At 29.3% G+C, this 20,712-nt stretch overlaps 1 protein-coding gene across 6 annotated transcripts in view; it reads left to right on the plus strand.

The window, feature by feature from the left end:
- Positions 1–20,386, plus strand: part of LOC139093450 (glycogen synthase kinase-3 beta-like) — a 40,920-nt gene extending 20,534 nt beyond the window's left edge. For 2 of the 6 annotated variants that reach the window (XM_070644180.1, XM_070644175.1), the window contains exons 2-10: positions 9,485–9,675; positions 9,841–9,924; positions 10,449–10,505; positions 11,262–11,372; positions 11,450–11,687; positions 11,777–11,970; positions 12,193–12,249; positions 14,608–14,794; positions 14,865–20,386. In XM_070644180.1, the coding sequence (XP_070500281.1) occupies positions 9,485–9,675; positions 9,841–9,924; positions 10,449–10,505; positions 11,262–11,372; positions 11,450–11,687; positions 11,777–11,970; positions 12,193–12,249; positions 14,608–14,794; positions 14,865–15,052 (1,307 nt within the window). In that variant the 3' untranslated portion in view covers positions 15,053–20,386. Of the gene's footprint in view, positions 1–9,484; positions 9,676–9,840; positions 9,925–10,448; positions 10,506–11,261; positions 11,373–11,449; positions 11,688–11,776; positions 11,971–12,192; positions 12,250–12,317; positions 14,547–14,607; positions 14,795–14,864 lie in introns of those variants that run through there. The other 4 variants (XM_070644179.1, XM_070644177.1, XM_070644176.1 and 1 more) reach the window with 4 other exon arrangements.
- The last annotated feature ends 326 nt before the right edge of the window (positions 20,387–20,712 follow it).

Genomic DNA, 20,712 nt, shown 5'->3' on the forward strand with positions numbered 1-20,712 from the left:
AGGATATAGAATATATTAAAATCATATATCGAAATTCCTTAAGTCGAAGTACGCGAAAAGAGATAAAATTTTATTAATTTTAAGAAAATGCGTAGTTGATCGACACAGAAACTTGATTGGAAAATAAGTTAATGAAATAAATATTATGGCGATTAATTTTTGACGTACATTTATTGCTTAAACTGTCTCACTATAATTAATAATTCGCTAATACGTAAAAAGAAATTAACATGTCGAATGTAAATGCTCATATAATTAGGAGTAGATTACAATTCGTCATAATTTATGAGCATAAATATTTCATCACTAGAACCAACCTCCTCAAAACAAAACTTTCTTTCCATATCTCATTCATTCATTCATTGCTTCTAATACGTCAAGCATTGCATGCAATAAAACAATTTTTGTCGCTTATTTATCAGAAATTTCTTTAGTGCTTTTCTGTGAGAATTGTACTACATACCCAATAACATTTCATTATATCATATGGATATGATTACTAGACATGCTATATCATGTGATGGCATGTGATATAGAAAAATTTATTCATAAATGCAGCGTAGAAATTTTCATTTATTAATATTTTAAAAGATGCAACGAACAAAGCTGCTGATTGGAAGTTCCTCATGCTTTCAATCTCGTGCAAAAAAATAAAAAGTATTAAAGCATTAAGCATCACTTCGCAGTGTGTTTATATTGTTATATTATTAGGATTTATTATAGAGGCGTTCCTTAAGTGAGTTATTTTTAGCTTGCTACAACAAAAAAGTAACAACAGATTGTAAAAAAAACTGAGCTGAACCTACTCAAACTACATAAAAAGAACGTATTTTTTTGCGACTTTTTCGTCTCTTCTTAGCACTGTTTGTCTCATTCATGTTCATGTATGGGAAAAAGAAGGAAATAAATTACAGTAGATGTATTAAAAGAATTCGTAAATCAAGTAATCATTCTCATCAAGAAGATTACACTAAGTATGAACAAGTGGAATTATGAAAAGATGACAAGATAAATTCATTGTGTAAATTATCATTTTGTAGTTTTTATATTCGTTTACATTTGAAATCAGTTGACGTTCCTTCACCCCTTTTTAAAATTTACGACCTTCATTGCTGTTGTTATTCTGCTTAAAACTAGTTCACAATATTTGCCTTTTTAAAAATTGTTTAAAGATCAAGAAACTTTGAGTTTAAAACCTCTTATTCGCTCGTGTATTTAATCCTACTTGCTATCCTAAAAGCTAAAAAGTCAATGTTGAATAGGTCATCAACTCTTTCTTTATTCCATTTCTTTTATCCACGTGTCGGATAATTACTTAATTGCTGGCTTCGTGTCATAACCGCCTTAGGTTGCGTATTTCTAAGGATTCTTCTTGTTATTTAATGTTTTAAACTGTTACCCACAAATATTTTTATTCATCACAATGAACAGTCAGGGTACGCTTCTGAACAAATGAATATAGTATTTCCATTAGAATTCAAAAACTGTATTTATTTTGATACTTTTGGGGATTTACAATCGTGCTTAAAATTATGAAGAATTCAGCATCAATAGATTTTTAATGAGTCACGTATAATGTGCGGAAATCCAACAACCTTCAAAATATTCAAAATTACTTCATGCCCTGAGCTAAGAACTTGTTTAATAATTTGATGAAGACAAGATAAAGTCCTTAATAAAACCATAAAGATTTAAATATTTTATCATAAGTATTTCCATTTGTAGTTTGAAGCTAAACGATCTTCCGCATATTATATCATTGTTCCACTAATAGTTCAAGCATTTAATAATCACTCTTAACAAAGAATTTCTAATTAGAGCAGTTCTTCTGACTCATTTCTATTATTGCTACCAAGAGCAACTGGAAGTTGACTTAAACGATTATGGCGAAATTCTGAACCAATTAAATTTTCTTATCTCGGTTATGAGAAGTTGGCTTTATTGCCAATCTCGATTAATTAAGATATATTCTATTAAAACAATTAAAGCACGAAAGAGTTGCAAAAAGTCTTGACATTTCAGAATTATTAAATTAAATCTTGAATTTCTTTATTATTTCTCTGACATTTATGATCGAAGTTGCCATATAGAAAAACTTCATTGTATTTATTTCAAAATTAAATAGTGAAATTTCTTCAGTTTCTTTTAAATTCATTTATTGTGTATCTCCAAAATACTATTCGTGTAAACTGAAAGCAGAACAAGACTCACTGCCATCCTACATATATGAAGAGGTAGAGAGATAAGGTGATGATTCAGCGCGTGACATCATGGATGATTCCGAACGAAATTTAATGTTAATAACAGATGGTAAATGTTTACTTCTATTTTTTGTGCTTCAACTTCATTTGCTGACGAAATTGGGATATTTTATTTAGTGAGAAATTCATTCACACATGATCACATTGGATATATTTTTTTATTCATACATGGTCTTACTTCGAAATGACTCACTGCTTTTTGCAAATAATAACATTTACATTTTAAAGTGTTATTGCTATTTTTAGCATAACATAAATTTCATAAATCTTTAAGAGTATTGCACTTTGTGGGATTTTGAGGGCTTGGACAATTTTTTGCGCAGTTGGAATTTGCTCATTTGCGGTCGTTAACTTATGACGTCCAACACAAATATTGAATAAAGTTTTTAACTCACGTCGCTTGCTAAGGACCATAAAGATTATATTTCTTTGAAACCCGACACCAAATGAAGGTCATTCTCGCCAAAACAATGAAATTCCTGTTCCATAAAATCAGTCGCTTTAATTTATTACTTCCGAAAGTTTCAAGATGTAACCTAAAATAGCAAGTTCCTTGTTATCAACCTACGTGAGCTATGAAGCTTTCTACAGTAACAAACTGTCGAGAAAAGCTGCTTCCTCTATCGCACAATCTGCTGAGATAAATTTATAGCTTACTAGCTTATTTTTAAATAAGTAACATTAATCTTCTGAATGAGGGAGTCCACCACTTAAAGTATCACAAAATGCAATATTATCTTATCAAACAATTTAAATTTAAAAATAGTCAGAGATAAGGAACAAGTGGGTACTTCAAATATAATAATAAAATTTGCTTGCATAGTAATGAAATGCACAATCAGTTTTCTCATGTCGGACGTAATGAAATGCAATCAAACGATAAGTCTGAAGTCTCGAACTATAAACTTGCGTCGTTTAAATCATTTGTGATAATTGCTATAAAGATAGACGTCTATCAAGGTATAGGAAATAAATAAGTGAGGTATTAATGGCTCGCGACAATATCATATCCAATAAACGTGTTTGATGACGACTATTCGTTATCTTGCGGCTCAATTTATAGAGACCATAAGTAATCATCGTGTTTCATGACGATTTGTAATTATTTTATGATTATGAACAATAGGAACCCTCAAGTGTTTACTACGCGTGTGGCTTAAAGAGTAAATATTTTGACAGTTCTGTATCAACTTATCATTGAGTAATTGCTTTTATGATAAATTTGCCTGATCATTTTCTGAGAGAATGATCATTCTCGTTTATTAATATTGTGAAAATGGCAATAAAGACATTTGAGCAATTTTCAATGCCAACTTCAAATTGTTTGTTGATTGTAGAAAATTGAGTTCATCAGACGAATATTTTATTGCTCCAATTATACTTTTTTGATAACCAATATCTACCCTTGATTCTATTTCATCTCCCGACAAATTCATTGCCAAATTAGTTAGACAATGTTGATGTTTAGCATGATAGTGTCAATTTGGGCGGATATTGATGACGTTTTAAGTTTGCAGTACCTCTTCACACCACCTCCATTGAACTTAAGATTATTTCTTGCTGCTTAATGGTCCAATAGCTTTAATCACCTTATTAAAATTCCCAGCGTCATCATTTATTTCTTTGCGTTCTATTAAATATTAATGGCGATAGATCGTGACCAAATTAAATTGTGCTAATTAAATGTAAGCGACTTTTTTACTGGTTTTTTTTTTTTGCGTATTTGTGTGAATTTCCATTATATTTGCCAACCTTTAAAAACTTGAAAGATTGTTTGTGTATTTATAGCTACTTTTCATTATCACCATTAGCCAGGTCAATCCAGCATGAAACATCGAGAATTATCATAATTAACTGTAAAATGAGTTACACATATTGAGAATTCATTCATCACTGATAACCTCTGTCAATTTTTTTAGATTTTCCTTTCTTTTTAATTTATTTTATTATTATTTTTCGCAATCATTTCTGATTAAAATCGGTCATAAAAAAATATTGTTTTTTTAAGTGCTGTGTAGCAACTGATTCGAAGTGTAAGGCTATAAACTTCTCGAAACTCCAATTACTTTTGTTCTTTTGTCGAAAGAAGATTTCTTTCAGCGATTATTTATCTTCGCCTCGAAGCGAAATATCCATTACAATTCCATAATTTTATTTTTTGAGAGATTTTCTTTCTTATTATTATTCATCGAGTGCTGTATTTACTTTAACAGTTATGAATAGGCAATCTTATCAATCTGAAAAAAAGCATTTCTTTGAAAGCATTAAAATATTTCATTTTATTTAGCAAAACGATGAGGTTTAAAAATAGAATTTACTTTCTTTCTTTCTTTTCATTAAACTTGTTATTATGGCAGCAAAAACATTCCGAACTGGAATATGCGGAGGAATTTTTACATTTCTTCCTTCTATAGTCTTGCTCATTTTCATGTCAAGTTATTGAAATTTTTTCTCGATGCTAGTGATTCAACAGACTCGTCTTTTACGTCGCATTAGATAAAGGCATATCAATACGGTGGAGGTCATCTAGATAATGCAGTCAATGAGTTTATGAGCTTCCTGAGTTTCACACTTTATAAAATTTCAATGACAAAAACAATATTGACCGAGACATTGGAAACTCTATAGAATAGCTTGTGCACGTAATAAAATATCTTAACGGCAAGTGGTAATGATGATGAAAAATCGTAAAAGAATTTCATTCTCTCTTCAGCTTATTTAGTATGTCATATTCGCGTTGACGCCTGCTTTTTTTGTGCTTGTGTCTTGTAAAACAAATAAATTTACTACGACATTTCTCCTGGAAGTGACGTTGCTTTCCTCAATTTATTCTTCCGTTCAGTGAGTCTGTTTTGTATTTTTCAATAATCAGGGATAGTAGCTTTTTAGCAAGTCACAAATAGCCTCATGAATACTAATTGTTTTGTTTAGATGAGCAAATTGATTTTTTGCTTCCTTTATCGATTCACAAATTGAATGAAAATTTAATTTTCGGAATGGCAAAAGGAGAAATAAATTATGATGATAAGAGAGGGAAATGACTAAATTAGTGTTTATCAATGATCGGACACAACATAAACATTTTCATCAAGCTAATTGAAATGTTTATCAACTCTTTTATTGGAAATGATTAATTTCAGCCATATGCTAAAGAACCTTTACTTTATTGATTCAAATGAGTTAAGTGGCCTTTGGAGACAACAGCAGTAAACATTCTTTTAAATTAAAATCAATTAAATTGTGATATTTTCAACAAAAAAAAGCTCTGCTTTAACTTCTTTTATCTTGTTTGTGTTATTGAACAGTCACCAAGCAACTCATGATTTATGGAAAATATTAAATTTATACAGAAAAATTATCTTTTTTTTGCTCGTGTCACATGCATTTTGTATGAGAAGATTAAGTAAATATACCAACCATGCTTTAATGCACTTTCATGGAATTTAATATATTTATTGAGTTTGCATTCATACGTGCATGACAGCATGTTTTAATGAGACTTTTCTTGGAATTTTCCCCAACAGAAATAAAAATATAATAAATTAGTTAAATGTCACTTATTGCGCCAATCACCTGTACATGTTTGTTACTTTGTATGAACTAAATTCTCACTGTTATCCTCAATGACAAAGCGAAATTGTGTCAAAGAGATTTGTTAAGAGAATTGGATTAAGCCTTTTTACCGATAAAAATTTTGTTTACCAATTCTCAAAACTGGAATTTTATTGATACGTGATTGTTGACAAACTTTAGTGCTTGAAAACTGTTTCATTCATGATAAAAGTCCGTTCATTGAGAAAAAATAAACAAATTGCGAGGTATTTTAAAGTTGTCGTGTAATGACGTAGAATTGGATTTGGTATGGGAGTTGTGATGATGTTAATGATCTAAGAGACCCACATTTTGAATGAATAAGTGTAGTCAGTAAGCTAAAACATAAATATTAGACGTAATATAGCAAAAATAGAGCCCAATAATAATTTATAAACTCAAATTTATATATTGATCTATTATAGCTGTTTTTATCTTGATCACCAGCATCGTAAAGCGAATTTTCTGTCGAAAGATATTTCCTACGCATTAATTTCATCATTTATAGAAAGAAATTTCCTTTTTGCCTCAAATATTTTTTTATTTTATATCTTTTAGCTATTAATGTGGAAAAAAAATGAAAGATAAACAGCTTTGAACCACAAATTGTGCTAAATCAATATGGAAATTTTTTCGCACGTACATTCTCTAATGTATACTAAAGTGCTGTATAATTTTCTGTTTTTAATTTTTTGTTTAATTTCATGCTTCTTACTTCTATTGCATCGCACACCCATTTTGCTCGCTATAAAACATCAACTTTGGTTCTTGCCAAATGTCCAATTTCATACCCCAACAGTAATAAAATTCTATAAATTAATGGAAATTGTATTGTTAATGAAATGAAGGAACTAAATTAATGAAATATCCTTGAAATCAATTAATTACACCGAAATAATCATTGAAGATGTGTTATAAAAGATTAAGCGGTTCATTCTTGTTTAAACACGTTCAGTTAGTGTCTGTACACACGCTGCCTTAATATAGCCATGCTCAAATAAAATATGTTTCGAATACGATGTGAAACTTCATTAATAAAGTGTTATTATCATTTATATCGATTATATTCAATTCGTTAAGACTTGCTTAACTCCTCCAGTCTTGTTTATGCATGTTATCTTTTGTTCAGGACAAAGAACTTTTCAAGTGTTTATGTCTATGAATGTTCATTTGTTGAGTAAGTTAAGGGTTTAATAATCAGCTATAATTGATAAACTTTCACGTGTTGGCTACTTTGGACTCGAAAGTGTTATAAATAAGTAATCAGTTAAGTCATTTTTATAGATTTAAAGTCTAGAAATTTCAAATCTTACTTATTGGCAATGACCTAACGCTGACGTCTAACAGATATTTCTTTATATTGAGAATCAATTACCTTACGCAATTTTAAAACTATTTTTCTATTGCTCAATCAAGTCATGACATCACAATAACCGGTATTTATTTGCGCGTCATTACGATGGTCATTTACCCTACAAAATAACTTTAAAAGCATAACAATACAACCTTAATTCATTTAATACATTAACTCTTTATATAACGTAGTACTTTAAGGTCTTTAATTCTTACGTGACGGATAGTGCCTTTATTTTTAGCAAACATAATAAATACTAATTAAATGACTTTTTCATTGATTTATGACATCAGCATTTATCGCGTAATCTTCATTAATTTTTGTTTCTTGTCATGACAACACTATCGTGTGTTACATGCAGTTATTGTTGTTCCTACAAAATTATATGATTCTTTAAATTAATTGATTTATTGCAATCAGTTGATGAATTTTAAAATAAATTAATTGTAGAGTTCATAAAAGTAGTTCGTGATTTATTGGTTCTTGTTGAGGTCATTGGAATTTTTTATATTGAAGACCTGTATGGTTTCAGACAGTTGATTTACAAACTTGAAGTCACGGTCTAGCGTTAAGAATCAACAAACCATAATGTACAGTCTTAAAAGCAGCAATTAGGAATGAAAAAGTAGTTCAAAAGTATCAGAACAGGAAGGAAAGACAATAACATTGATCCAATTTCATAACAAAATCCACAAATGTGTGTGTGGCTCTCTCACCAGTAATTATTAATGAAAACAAAGGCGAAGTAGGGAGAGAACGATAAAATGAGCGATCGTAATGAATATCAGAAATTAACGATGAGGTCTGGTCAGGTTTTTTAATTCAATACATCTTTCTCTCATTTCCCCTTCCTTTAATTTTGGCTGCGGCATGTTATTTGGTTAAAAATGCGACGCAAAAGTTTCATGTTCTGTTCCTCTTCTTTAACATTGTATTTTTTGTACAACAGGAAAAGCTTACTTGTTGCGGTATATAAACTTTATTATTGGACTTTAGAATAACGCGTGTCTATATAATAACATTAATTTTTTAAAAGAATTTTGTTCATTCACCAAACCACCTGCAGTCAATTCTAAATTCATAAAACCTGTTGCGGTTTTCGTTATTTCTTCGGATTTTCGGCCATTCAGTCTTGATTCTGCAAAATCGCGCTTACTTTTGTTTTTCCAAAATATCCAATAAAATTAACAAAACAAAATAGAAGCGACAGGTTATTTTATGAATGGAATGAGTCGGATATTTAATAAAAATTTCATCTTGACTGCTCACACACGCTTCTCAGAAATTTATTGTGAATCAGTTATTTTGGATGGATTTTTTTCTTTTACGCTGTGCTGTGAATAAGCTGTGAGAAATGTTTAATATTAAATATAAATAAACTTATCGAGTCTTTAATTTGCATACACATTAAAACAGATTGTAAAGAGAAAATCACGTTCGCACATATTTTTTTGTCTCTCCTTCAACTGTATTTGCCTCCTCCTATTCAGTTTAAACTGGATTTTTTGACTCTGTCTGTTTATCACCATTTATCTATTTTTGGATACTTTATGAATGCCTCATGCCCCTCTTAATTTTTTTGCGTAATTTCTTCTCTCTTTCTTACCTTCATTTGTTGATTATTTTGGCGCATAGAGCGCCGTCGAAAAGAAAAAAAAGACGACAACTGAATTGGATTTATTTTTGGGTTTTCTTTCCTTTTTTTTATCCGCCGAATATCGCTACCGAAGAAAAAGAAAAAAAGGTTCAAACAAGCGACAGTCAATATTTTAGAGGCTAGTTGTTTCTATTTTTAATAATCATTTGCTTAATAATTGTTTGCGTATAAAATTTAATGATTTGTGACGTCGTCGACGGCATGACTGATTAGAAAGACTCAAAAACAAGCTTGTGTATATTTGTTTTGGGGGTCAAAACGAGCGATTGTAGATTGTTGATTGGAATTAGCGAGCCTATCGATGGCATAGAAAAAATATATAATATTAAATGTGTGTACTTCAACTTTTTAAAAAGACAAAAAATGTTTCGTATGGAAATTAACTGAGTCGATTATCAAAATATATAAAAAGCAGCTGGCACATATGTCATGTGCTTTTTTATTGTTACGCTTACGTATTTATCAATATTTGCTTTTAAATACTGCAAAATACGTAGCCGGTTGTGTTCTGTTTTATATATTTCATGTGTATATTATTATACGTGATTTATATTTGTGACTTTATTGACTATAAATACTTTTATTAATGATGATCCTTTATTTTTTGTGTCTTTTTAATAGGTAAAGATGGATCTAAAGTAACCACAGTTGTGGCGACGCCCGGACAAGGTCCAGATAGGCCTCAAGAAGTTTCATACTCGGATACCAAAGTTATCGGAAATGGAAGCTTTGGTGTCGTCTTCCAGGCCAAACTGTGTGACACCGGCGAATTAGTTGCCATTAAAAAAGTTTTACAGGACAAGAGATTCAAGGTATGAAGTCGGGATAGGACTTGTTCACTTGTGGCGTCCGATATTATAGGCAGAGCTGTATGCCAGTTGTCTGTGACTAGATTAACATGTCTATTAATTGACGGACGTCATTGGTGATGACGATCCTCAACAGATTCAATAACAATCTTGTTTTTCTCATTTTAGAATCGCGAACTACAAATTATGAGACGCTTGGAGCATTGTAATATCGTTAAATTAAAGTACTTTTTCTACTCAAGTGGTGAAAAGGTAAGAAAAAACTGAGCACTTAATAATCAGATAAAACAATATTTATAACTCACGTAATTGGCTGGATCTCTATTTATTTATAACAGAGGTTGAAGTTTCACTTACAAAACTTTAAGTGTTTTTTTATGTGGAAAAATTCTCGTTATTGATATTTTTTACAGAGGAAAACTTTTTCTCAATTAGGTTGTTTCATAGTCAAACTTTAGAGCTTACTCTGTCCAATCTCGTGGTATCAAAATAAATTATGAAATTTTTCATACTTCAACCGCTGATATTTAACAAATCCATTAATTCATTTCCTCATTCTTGTTTTGTGTTCATCATTAAAGAAAAATTTCACAAAAACAATAATTTTTTTGTTCTTTTTTCTCCGTAATCTTATTTTTCATTTATTTTTTTGATTCAAATTTTCTTCTTATTTTCTTTCTTTTTCTGTTCTTTACATGTTCCTTAAAATAATTAAATATATTTTTCATGACCCATGAAAAATAATCAAACTATATTATCACATGTAATTAACATAGCGACCAGACTTGCCAATTCCCGATTTGGGTGTTTATGCTGGCTCGCTTCAACTTCAGGTCAGATGGTTCAAAAATACGAAAAAAATAAAAATTTCGTTGAAATTCGTTGCACAAGTTTTGTTAAGAGCTTTGATTTAAAATAAAAAATTTTTAAATATGCTTTCTCAATATTTACTATTTTGACCCTAAAACCATCAAATTGAATAAATAAAATAATGATAATCTATAGTGTCCATCGTAAATTGCTCTTTTTTTGTATGAAAAAGAATTAAAAACAAAATTCATATTAACTCGCTCGTTTACCCTTCATTCTTACATAATTCCTCCATGTTTTGCTCATGTTCAATATGTGATATTATTAATGTTTGAAAACGGGTAGCATAAATCAGTAAAAACTCATCAGAGATTGAAGTTGGAGATTTGTTGATGCTGAAATTTGAAATTAGTTGAAAGTTTTGGAATTACGTACGTAAAATTTAGTAAAATCAAATTCGAAATCTTAATAAATCATGATGCAAGCTGCCACAAAAGGCATAAACTTGCTTACAATTTCCATCAACTATCCTCTTAACTTCTTTGTCTGATTCAAAAAAAGAAAGAAAATTGAGTGAGATAGCAAAAGAGCTTTTTTGGTTGCTATTAATCTTATTTTAGTATCAATTTACTGACTTTAGGTAATTCCCATCCCTTTTTTGTCTTCTTTACCATGCTTGAATGGATTGAAATAAAAAAAGAAATTGAATATTTTTGATTTGTGTGACGATATTTAATTCAATTTATTTATTTTTTCCTCTCTTGCTTTTATTTTCACAGAAGGACGAAGTCTATTTAAATTTAGTGCTCGAATATATTCCAGAGACCGTCTATAAAGTGGCACGCCAATATGCAAAGAATAAACAAACGATACCAATTAACTTTATCAGAGTAAGTGACAGCAGCAACAATGAAATATTGAACCGTAATGTTATTGAACACTTGTTGTTTTTCTCATCCCTTTATAGCTTTATATGTACCAATTGTTCCGAAGTCTCGCATATATTCACTCGTTGGGCATTTGTCATCGTGACATAAAACCGCAAAATTTATTATTGGATCCCGAAACGGCTGTGCTGAAATTATGTGACTTTGGCAGTGCAAAACAATTGCTGCAAGGCGAACCAAATGTTTCATACATTTGCTCGCGCTATTATCGGGCGCCTGAATTAATATTCGGTGCTATAAATTACACGACAAAAATAGGTAAGTGATAAACTGTGACTTGTTACTGATGAACTGATCAGCATAAAGGCACTTTGAATATATTTTAAATTGCATTTTGCATTTCACAGACGTTTGGAGTGCTGGTTGCGTGTTAGCTGAATTACTACTTGGTCAACCAATTTTCCCTGGCGACTCAGGTGTGGATCAATTGGTTGAGATCATCAAAGTATTGGGGACACCGACGAGGGATCAGATTAAAGAAATGAATCCCAATTATACTGAATTCAAATTCCCGCAAATTAAGAGCCATCCATGGCAAAAGGTATGTTGAACTTCAATCATTTAACTGATACATTCCATAATCTCTGTAACTACTTTATTCCATAACTTATTCTTTTACATCATAAAATAGTGATGACACTAAATAAAAACCTTAAAAAGATTTGAATTCAAAATTTTAAAAAAATTATAAAATTAAACAAAAAAAATTTCTTATAAGAAGTAAATTTGATCATTCTCAGCCTCGATATCGACTTCATTTCAGTTAATGCTTGAGCGAAAGTCGTTACCGAACTCGTCAAAGAATCATCAGCGTATAAGAGTAAGCGAGATGTTTTTGGCAATAACTTTTGTCATAATGTTTTTTATATACTTTTTTATCTCATAAAGACTTGATCTTGAATGAAGCAACTGAGTCAAAACTATTAATTATTCAAAGTCCAATAAAATAAATATTCAGATGCTATTTCAGAAGTATCGTTCATGTCTCATCAACTTTACTTTTATTAATAATTAATTCGACTTTCTAAACAAAAAAACAAAATGCTCATTATTAATCTGATAACATCTCATAGAGGTTCCAAAAGTTCTATGTCCTCTCTAGTTCAAACCTGTTGTACATGTCTTTGTTATCGCTGTGTATAGAAATGCATTGAAAATAATCGGACATAAATATAAAACAGGTCGAGTAAAAACTCGTGATGATGAATCATAAAACAAAGATGAGTTTGAACTGGTAATATCTCGTCTATAGACTGCGGTCTATTTGAACATTTTAACATGACAGGCTGATTGTGAATTAGTCGTTCAAGCTGTCAACGAGAGTATTAGTAATCATGTGATTTTTTTGCTCGCAAATGAGTTTTTCCTTGGATTATTGCGTGTTAGAAAGATATGATTTTTCAATGGCTTAATAAGATGTTAATTCAAGGAACGTAGTAATTTATTCCTAGCAATGAAGCTATGATTTAGTTCAATTACGTAATAATCTTGTGATTATTCCAGTATTAAGTCATAATTTCGAGTCATAGCTAACAGCTTCTAATTAGAAGCCAAAAGACTTAAATTTACTACTTTAAAGTCTATCCATCAAATCTCGTCTTAGTAGTTGCTTTGTAAAATATATTTTACATCCCTAGACATTATTTCATTGCGTAGCTCGACGTCGACTAAGATTGTGTACGAAATAGTTGACTAATGTCGAGTAGACATCACTTCAAGCTTTGGATCGATGCCATTATAGTTGGCAAAAATGTTCCTTCATTATCAATCATTCATCCTACGTCCTAAGCACTAGACAAGTCCTTGACATGATCTTTTAGTTAGCAGCTCGAAGCCTAATTTCTCAGCAGATTTTTGGAACCTCTATTATAGATATTATCAAATGCCGCTTCTAGATCTATAAGATTACATTGTTTGGCTGATGTTTAGCTGAATATCAAAAGATGTTAAAGACATTCTCATCATTACATTTTTAGCGCATCATTAAATAATCTTAAACACTCTTATTTCACGTTTACGTTAATGCATCACTGATGGTAATTTGCCGTAATGTTTACTATTTTGTGATTCTTGCACCTTAATATAAAATTAATAATTTTTTTTGTGACTTTGTTTACTGCTTCTCCTGACACACAAACACAAATGATATAAAAAAAAATTTTATCCGGAATATTAACTATTGCAAGTTGCCGTTGTTATGCCTCGCCATTATGTTAACTGAATCTTTTCGCAAGTCGACATCAAGAATTGAGAGTGAGCCTGCATTAAATTGTATCAGATAGGATGAAAAGAAAAATATTTATGATGTCATTTTTTTGGTGTTATCACTTACATAATTACTTCTTCTGTTCATTAATTATCCTCTCTGTCATTATTTTTATTGTTTTTTTTCGTCATGTAATTTCTTTTATTTAACAACTTTTTAATTCGTTGTGAAGCCACAAGAATGCTCATTTATTATATAATTTTGGCTAATGGGGTTGTTGACTAGGTTATTTGAGCATTTACAGCTATTGTAGTCAATTAGGAACAGAAGAGTTCTTTAATTAAATTTGTTAATTAATTTCACTGAGTGTCTTAGTATTTCATGTGGGAATTTCCAGAAATCCCATTAACGGAAAATTAAAATTCAAAAATTTAACGAAAGATTTTTATTTGAATTTTAACGAAAGTTTTAAATTTCAAAAGTTCGTTACTTTGTTAATAAAACTTGAAGTCTTCTAAACTCAGCAATAGTCTTCCTACTAACTAGCAATTGGCTTATATTGACTGAAAATTTTCCCCATCAACATCCTCATTCATCCGTGAAAATTGTTTAACACATGACTCGTCTGACCATTAAATTTTGTTATGACTTATCATTCCGTGTTGCTTAATGATAATTGATGAAACTTTTTTGTAATATATGTTTTTCCATGTGTGTAAAAAAATGTGACAGAAAGTAAATTCTTAATGAACTACAGAAATTTTCCATTTAACTTCACCTCTCCTTCATGCATATTGTGATGTTTGCTTTACTGTGCATTTTGATCCTTGGAAGAGTTTTTGTACAAATTAGACTTTGTATAGAACTTCTTCCACAAAACTTCCACCCACAGTAATTATCATGTAAATTCTTTACTAATTTTTATATCCAATTTTCTTTCTTCTTTACTTCTATTCATTCGATGAATTTTAGGTGTTCCGAGTACGTACACCACCAGAGGCAATTGCTTTAGTGTCACGCTTATTGGAATATACGCCTGGCGCAAGAATAACACCATTACAAGCTTGTGCTCATCCATTCTTTAATGAGCTCAGAGAGGGTAACAAAACATTGCCCAATGGACGTGAATTTCCACCATTGTTTAATTTTACTGAACAGGGTAAGTCTCAAGTGCTGATATTTTTGAATAAGTAATTTAATTAATTAAATTTAATTTAATTTGGATATAGAATTAGCAATACAACCATCACTAAATGCTAGCTTAATGCCACGCAATCCAAATGATGCATCAACCGGTGGACAATCATCAAGTGGTGATCAGCAACAACAGGTGACTCAACCAACAGACATAACAGTTGCAGCGGCAGCTGACTCAACCGTAAAATCGGATCAAGTGTCAGCATCGTCAATGGGTTAGCTAAAATTAAAATTAGATGAATTTCATTTAACAGATGAACATAAGAAAGCTATCGTCGATAACTGTTTATAGAATGAATAATAATATTAATGAGAAAAAAAAAAATAAAATTTAAAATTAACTAACTACTGCAAAAAATATTAAAAAAGAAGAAAAAAAGGTGAAAAAAAAATTACAAAAAAAAAAGTGAAAAGTTATGGAAGAAAAGTTTATTAATTTAAAAAAGATTATTATTATGTAAAACTAAGCAAAAAAGATATAAAAAAAAATGGAAAACAGTTTTCTCTCTATATGAAAAAAGAAGATGATAGATACAAGGAAAAAAAATATCTTTCTTATCACATTGCACTTATCACTTTTCTTCGCGCGCGTGGCGATGATTTTCACACACACACACATTTAAACAAAAAAAACGGTTATTTATTGAAAGAAATTATTATAAAAAAAAAATATCAATGTCATCAAATCAATCAAAAAGAGACAAAAAGGATGCAAAAAAAAAGAAATCATTATAAACGAGGGCATAGAAAGAAACTACAACACGACAAAAAAATATTGTAATAAATATAATTTCTTCTTAGTTTAACTTTATTAATTAAATTTTTCGCATCAGGCTTAGTGTTTTCAAATTTGGGTGATTTATGTTGATTGGAGTCAAGGGATTTAATATGTGAAAAAAAAAAACTAATGTAGATATTATGGATATTAATTCAAATTTTTTTAGAAGCTTGACGAGTAAAATTTAAATTTACCAAGAACTTATCAGTTGTTGTAAGCTGTTAAAGGTTTTGTTTTTAAATATTACTTAAAAAATTTTTTGTATGATTTTGATATCATTTTTAGTCTGTAGGACCATGAAAGTTGGTTTTGCAAGGTTTTTGACAATTTTTATGCAAAAAAAGAAATTTAATTTTTTTCACCTTGCAATAATGGAACTGAATAAAAAAAAATCCCTTAATTTTCAATTAATTTAAATAACCTAGATATGTTCAAAGTTTTGTTCATTTTATAAAAATGATTATGACGAAGGTTGCATGCCAACTCTTGTTTATACAAGTAGAATTGATGAAGAAAATTTAACAAATTTACTATTATGATTACTATTATAATTATTATTCTTTTTAAAAACGTGATTGAAAACAAGCAGAAGTTGAAGATATAAAAAAATACACATTTTGATGATAATCTTATTATATATGAATATATGCAAAAAAAAAATTGTAATTGTAATGATTTAGTGACTATCCAGTAGATAACAAAAGATTTAAATAAACAAGAAAAATAGCGAAAAAAAAAAGTTTACTTCAAACATATTTCACTGTATTCGCAACAAAAAAAAATATATGAATTTTAAATTCACTTCCTCTTTTCTTTCCTTCATCCCCGTTAAATATAATCACTCAGATTTCACACAAATGATGATGAAAAGAAAGATGTTCACTCATAATACACACATATAATCTGTTTTTTTATTTCTTTTGTTTTTCTTTTTCATGAAAATAAGAGAACATTATGCAAATTAAATAAATTTATCTACAAAACAAAAGAAGTCTCGTGTAATGTAGCATCTTGTAGAATTTCTCATGATTGAATAAAATTGATATTAAGTATGCGAGATTAGAGTTGAGTGCTAATTCTCTGAAATGATTTTACTTCACATACAATTACATTTAATTCCTTTAAATTGGATTATTAGTGGTTGTTGTGATGGGGTTAAGGTGGGTTGTTAGGGGGATATAGTAGGTTATTGTGGAATCATAGGGAATTTCTGAACCTATGTTTCCTTGACTCTCTTTACTCTTTGTGGACAAAACAATTGAATTTACAGCTTGATAGACGATAATTGACTGATCGTGTAAAATATGCTGAATCAGAAGGGGGGTTTCCAGGTTGTAGTTTGAATTTTGTCAGGTGAATAGGAATTTTTTTGGAATTTTCACGATTCCTAAAGGGAAGTGGTCAGGGAGTCACCCTGAATCCTCTCCTGTAAGTCTATTGTATTATCTATTCGGTTTGGATGGCAGTCGATTCAAGTCGACACGACTCCATACAAAACTAGAGTCGACCTTCAAGCTTTACTGTAGATCATTAAACTCTCAATATAGCACTATATATAAGGGTTTTTAAATCTGAGGATTACAATTTAATTGACACTATTCGCTACAAAACTGACAATTCAATCTGAAACTCCACTACAAAATGCTACAATACCCGAGATGACCCTAAAATATTATGCAATTTTAGATGAAAATGACGATATTTCTTTAAAAAGAAACAAAAAAAAAACTACATTACAAAAACTAATAATAATAAAATATGAAAAAAATAATGATTTACAACAAATCATTTCTAGAAATTCGAGTCACGTGTTGTAATCGCTTAATTAAGAATAAATAAAAAAATGAAGAAAATCTTTATATAAAAATTCAAATTCTCATTATAAGTCGAAAAAAAAGATGAAAAAAACTATAGAAAAAAGAGTTTCAAATAAAAAGTCTTTAAATTAAAACAAAAAAAAAACAAAAGAACTTTTTTGTAGATTTTTAGGGCCAAATATTTCAAAGAGAAGAATAACATTCATCAGTTAATTAATTATTATTCTTTTATGACTGTAAAATAAAAGGAAAATAAGAATTTTCGTAGGAAAAACAAATGAATTTATTTCACTATCTTTTATCAAATTATATTAATTAGCTGAAAATTGAAGGCTTGAGTTAAGTATGTGTCGAGAATTGCAGCTTTTTGACTGAAAATAATTGATATAATTTTTTGATTTTTTTAACGTACTTTTTATTTTTGAATTTTTAACGTCTCTTTAGATTTTGAAATTTTTAACGGTTTTTAGATTTTGAATTTTCAAAACATTTGTACGGTTTTGAAACATTTGTCCCTTATTTTAAATTTTTCCGTTACTTTTCCTCTAGTTTAATTTAATTTAATTATTTTTCCCTTACTAACACTTGAAACAGCTTCAATTCCAGACATGTACTTACCGAGAATGTTGGAAACTCTAAAGAGATGGTGACTGTTTTTGTTCAATGGAACTTGAAGACTCGATGCTAAGTATATTAAGCGCAAATTTGTTCCAGTTGAAGCTTTTGACTTTATTTCTAGTCTAAAATATGAGAGAAAATTTTTATGAGACTTTGCTGGATCTACTCTAGCTATATCAAAACAGCAACAAGAGCCTCAACTGGGACATACTTTGTAATCCTTTATTTCCATAAGAAATTAACTTATCTGAAAACGAAAGCATTTCAATAAATTTCTTGAAACTGTCGAAGGTTGTCAATAAGTAAACGAAAAAGCATGATTAAATATAACTAAAATTTTTTTATAAATCAATGATTGACCAAAAACAAAAACCCATCAATAAGTAAAGTTCCAACGATTAAATAAATGATGATCTTAATGAAAAAAACAAAAAAAAAAAAATATCAAAAAATGACGTAGAATTTGCCACAATTTATAGGATGACATTAATAAAATAACAAAATAATGTTCAGAAAGCAAAAACATTCATAGTTTAATGAACTTTCAACAAAAGCTCTTGTTAATGATCTTGTTTATAGGCTTATTAATCATATTCAAATGAATGTGAGTCTAACACTAGCAAGGTCAATTTTGTTTTTTTAGTCTGCCAAATGCTCTAGAAATTAATTATGCATGTCTAACTAGATGGCTAGATTGTGGTGATTTTAAAGTTTCGCATGAAGCTGAGGCTGAATTGTTGAACTGAAATTTAACGGTTTTTGAAAATTCAAAATTTAACGGGTTTCAAAAATTCAAACTTTTTTGAATTCTCAAAAGTCGTTAAATTTTTGAATTTTCAAAATCCGTTAAGTTTTGATTTTTATCTCCAAACACTCACAATGAAGTAATCATGAAATTCCTTAGTGCTCGATAATAATTACTTAAGTACTCTACAGACTCATTAACAGCCAACTTTCAAAGTCAATAACAAGTGAATATAAAAAGTTATAGACACTGAAATGATTAAACAAATGAAGTGTCAATTACACACAAAGTCATTTAAAGTGACCTAGATTACATTATAAAAATGAGTTTTAAAAGTAAGGAGGATTATTTTTTAATGGTTTCGTGTTTCTAACAATTTTCAAAAGTATGTCAAACATCCATTTTGTTCCTGGAAAATATTCAATTTTCTACTTTTTTAATGATGTGGAATTAAACTGATGTCAGCTGCTATTTCCCTGCGATTAAGTCTTTCCAAGTGAAATTCTAGAATATGAAATACTTGTTCATTGAGTTTTTCTAGGAAGATCTTCTTTCAATTAATAGTCTTGAAACTTGAGACTAAAGTTTTTCAATTTATGCTTCTTCAGACATTCTATGGCTGTTTTTCAAGCTTAGTTTGACTTGATGTTGAATCAGAATGTTGCCATAAATTGTTTTTGAATGATTTAATGGTTAGAAGTGCTGAAATGAACTTTCAAGGGCGAAAATTGATGTTGAAAATTTAACGGAAATTTTAATTTTGAAAAAAGTGAAGCAAAGAATTTTCGCATCACTCAATTTTTTTAATATTCAAATTTTAAAGGTTTTCTTAGCAAAAATGAAGCAAAAAATTTTCGCATCACTGAGCTTTCGAATATTCAAATTTTAACGACTTTTTATCAGTTCATAAGCAAAAATGAAAATTGTTGAAAATTTTACATTTTAATTGAGAAAAACTGACAGAAATTAAAACTTTGTCTTGCACTATAGTCAACTACATTGAACAGGATGATTTTGTAATCAATAAAAAAGTTCATCATTATGAAATTTAATAAAGTTTATAAATACTTGTTAAATTATGAATATTTCCGCTTTCTGATCAACAAAAAAATTAATAAAAAAATCAAAAAAGTTTATTTCTGAAAATTTAAAATTATTATTTTTTAATAAAAAGAAGATTTTACATTAAAATTACAATACAAAAGAAAAAGTTAAGAAAATAAGTAAACAGAAGCATTAAAAACAAAAAAAAAATTAAAGTAAAATAGGGAAAAATGAAGAAAAATATTAGCTTTCTGTATATGTGGTTTATCTCCCCCAGAGATATAATATGATACATGCAAAAATAAATTTAAATCTTATACACGATGATTAGATGAGAAAAATAAAAAAATTATACGCGTCTTATTAAATGTGAAAAAATATGCAAAAAAAAAATAATTAAATTAGAGGAAATATGAAAAATCGCATTTTACTACACACGAGGAGGATGAAGACGAAGAAAAATATTTTTTAAGACAGCTTTTTCCTTCTCACTTTCCATCTCGTTAATTCCTTTTTGATGAATTTTCACAAAGCATAAAAAAAATTAATAATTTTAAAAGATAATAAAAAAGTTTAAAACTGAAGACTTTTTTTTCGCATGGAAATTTACTTTCTTAATTATTTTGCAAAACATGCCAACATCTAATTTCATCTAATAATGTTCAGCCTAGTGTAAAGCTGGTTGTTATGACAATTTTTCATTTACATTTCTCATGAAGACAATTTAATTCGAGACTGTAAATGAAATATTGACATTTGACGACTTAAAAAAATGTTCATTACTAATTAATCAGCATAGAAATTAATAGAATTAACTAAGTAGGCTTTCAGTGTCGAAAATAGTCGACATTTATGAAAAAAAGTCGACTTGTGTCGAA

This window comes from Chironomus tepperi, unplaced genomic scaffold (assembly GCF_022539635.2).
Source record: "Chironomus tepperi strain 1889 unplaced genomic scaffold, CSIRO-AGI_Ctep_v1 contig_335, whole genome shotgun sequence".
Lineage (NCBI taxonomy): Eukaryota > Metazoa > Arthropoda > Insecta > Diptera > Chironomidae > Chironomus > Chironomus tepperi.